At 55.7% G+C, this 1,444-nt stretch overlaps 1 protein-coding gene across 1 annotated transcript in view; it reads left to right on the top strand.

Annotated features, from left to right (window-relative positions):
* sos1 (son of sevenless homolog 1 (Drosophila)) overlaps positions 1 to 1,444 on the top strand; it is a 77,550-nt gene that overhangs the window by 21,344 nt on the left and 54,762 nt on the right. Inside the window, 1 exon segment of the mRNA XM_016492263.1 lies at positions 619 to 825. Within this exon segment, the coding sequence (XP_016347749.1) occupies positions 619 to 825 (207 nt within the window).

Raw genomic sequence — 1,444 nt, 5'->3', positions numbered from 1 at the left:
CAGGCCCCGCCCGACTGTGTCTCAGGCCCCGCCCAGCTCTATCTCAGGCCCCACCCAGTCCTGTCTCAGGCCCCGCCCAGCTCTATCTCAGGCCCCACCCAGTCCTGTCTCAGGCCCCGCCCAGCTCTATCTCAGGCCCCACCCAGTCCTGTCTCAGGCCCCGCCCAGCTCTATCTCAGGCCCCACCCAGTCCTGTCTCAGGCCCCGCCCAGCTCTATCTCAGGCCCCACCCAGTCCTGTCTCAGGCCCCGCCCAGCTCTATCTCAGGCCCCACCCAGTCCTGTCTCAGGCCCCGCCCAGCTCTATCTCAGGCCCCACCCAGTCCTGTCTCAGGCCCCGCCCAGCTCTATCTCAGGCCCCACCCAGTCCTGTCTCAGGCCCCGCCCAGCTCTATCTCAGGCCCCACCCAGTCCTGTCTCAGGCCCCGCCCAGCTCTATCTCAGGCCCCACCCAGTCCTGTCTCAGGCCCCGCCCAGCTCTATCTCAGGCCCCACCCAGTCCTGTCTCAGGCCCCGCCCAGCTCTATCTCAGGCCCCACCCAGTCCTGTCTCAGGCCCCGCCTGACTGTGTCTCAGGCCCCGTCCAGCTCTGACTCCACCCCTGTGTCTGTGCTTGCAGGTGCTGATGGACATGTTCCATCAGGTGGAGGAGGACATCAGTGTGTTTCCTCTGGACGAGGAGCCGTCTGCGGCCAAGGAGCAGATGTACTATGACCTGGTGAAGACCTTCATGGCGGAGGTGCGTCAGTATCTGCGCGACCTGAACCTCATCATCAAGGTTTTCCGCGAGCCCTTCGCCTCCAACACCATGCTGTTCTCCCCTCACGTGAGTCCCGCTCCTCATCCTCACTCCTCTGCTCTAGGGCTGTCGCGATAACCGCAATACCGCGCTATTGATGAACATTTGAACCCTTTCCAACAATGACTGTATGATTTTGAGATCCATCTTTTCACACTGAGGACAACTGAGTGACTTATATGCAACTATTACAGAAGGTTCAGACGCTCGCTGATGCTCCAGAAGGAGAAGCCATGCATTAAGAGACGGGGGGTGAAAACTTTTGAATTTAAAGATCAGGGTAAATTTAGCTTATTTTGTCTTCTGGGAAACATGTAAGTATATTCTGTAGCCTCTGAAGGGCAGCACTAAATGAATAAAAATATTTCTGTTCAAAAGTTTTCACCCCCCGGCTCTTAATGCATGGTTTCTCCTTCTGGAGCATCAGCGAGCGTCTGAAGCTTCTGTAATAGCTGCGTATGAGTCCCTCAGTCGTCTTCAGCGTGAAAAGATGCATCTCAAAATCATACAGTCATTGTTGGAAAGGGTTCAAATACAACAAAAGTGCTGCAAAACCAAAGAATTTGTGGGAGCTGGGGGTTTTTCTGAAGAACAGCAGGTAGTTTAACTGTTCAGGACAAACAAGGGACTCATGAACAACTATCAC

This window comes from Sinocyclocheilus anshuiensis, unplaced genomic scaffold, assembly GCF_001515605.1.
Source record: "Sinocyclocheilus anshuiensis isolate Anshui unplaced genomic scaffold, SAMN03320099.WGS_v1.1 scaffold1200, whole genome shotgun sequence".
NCBI lineage: Eukaryota > Metazoa > Chordata > Actinopteri > Cypriniformes > Cyprinidae > Sinocyclocheilus > Sinocyclocheilus anshuiensis.
The sequence above is the reverse complement of the archived record's forward strand: the minus strand, read 5'-3'. Positions and strand labels throughout refer to the sequence as shown.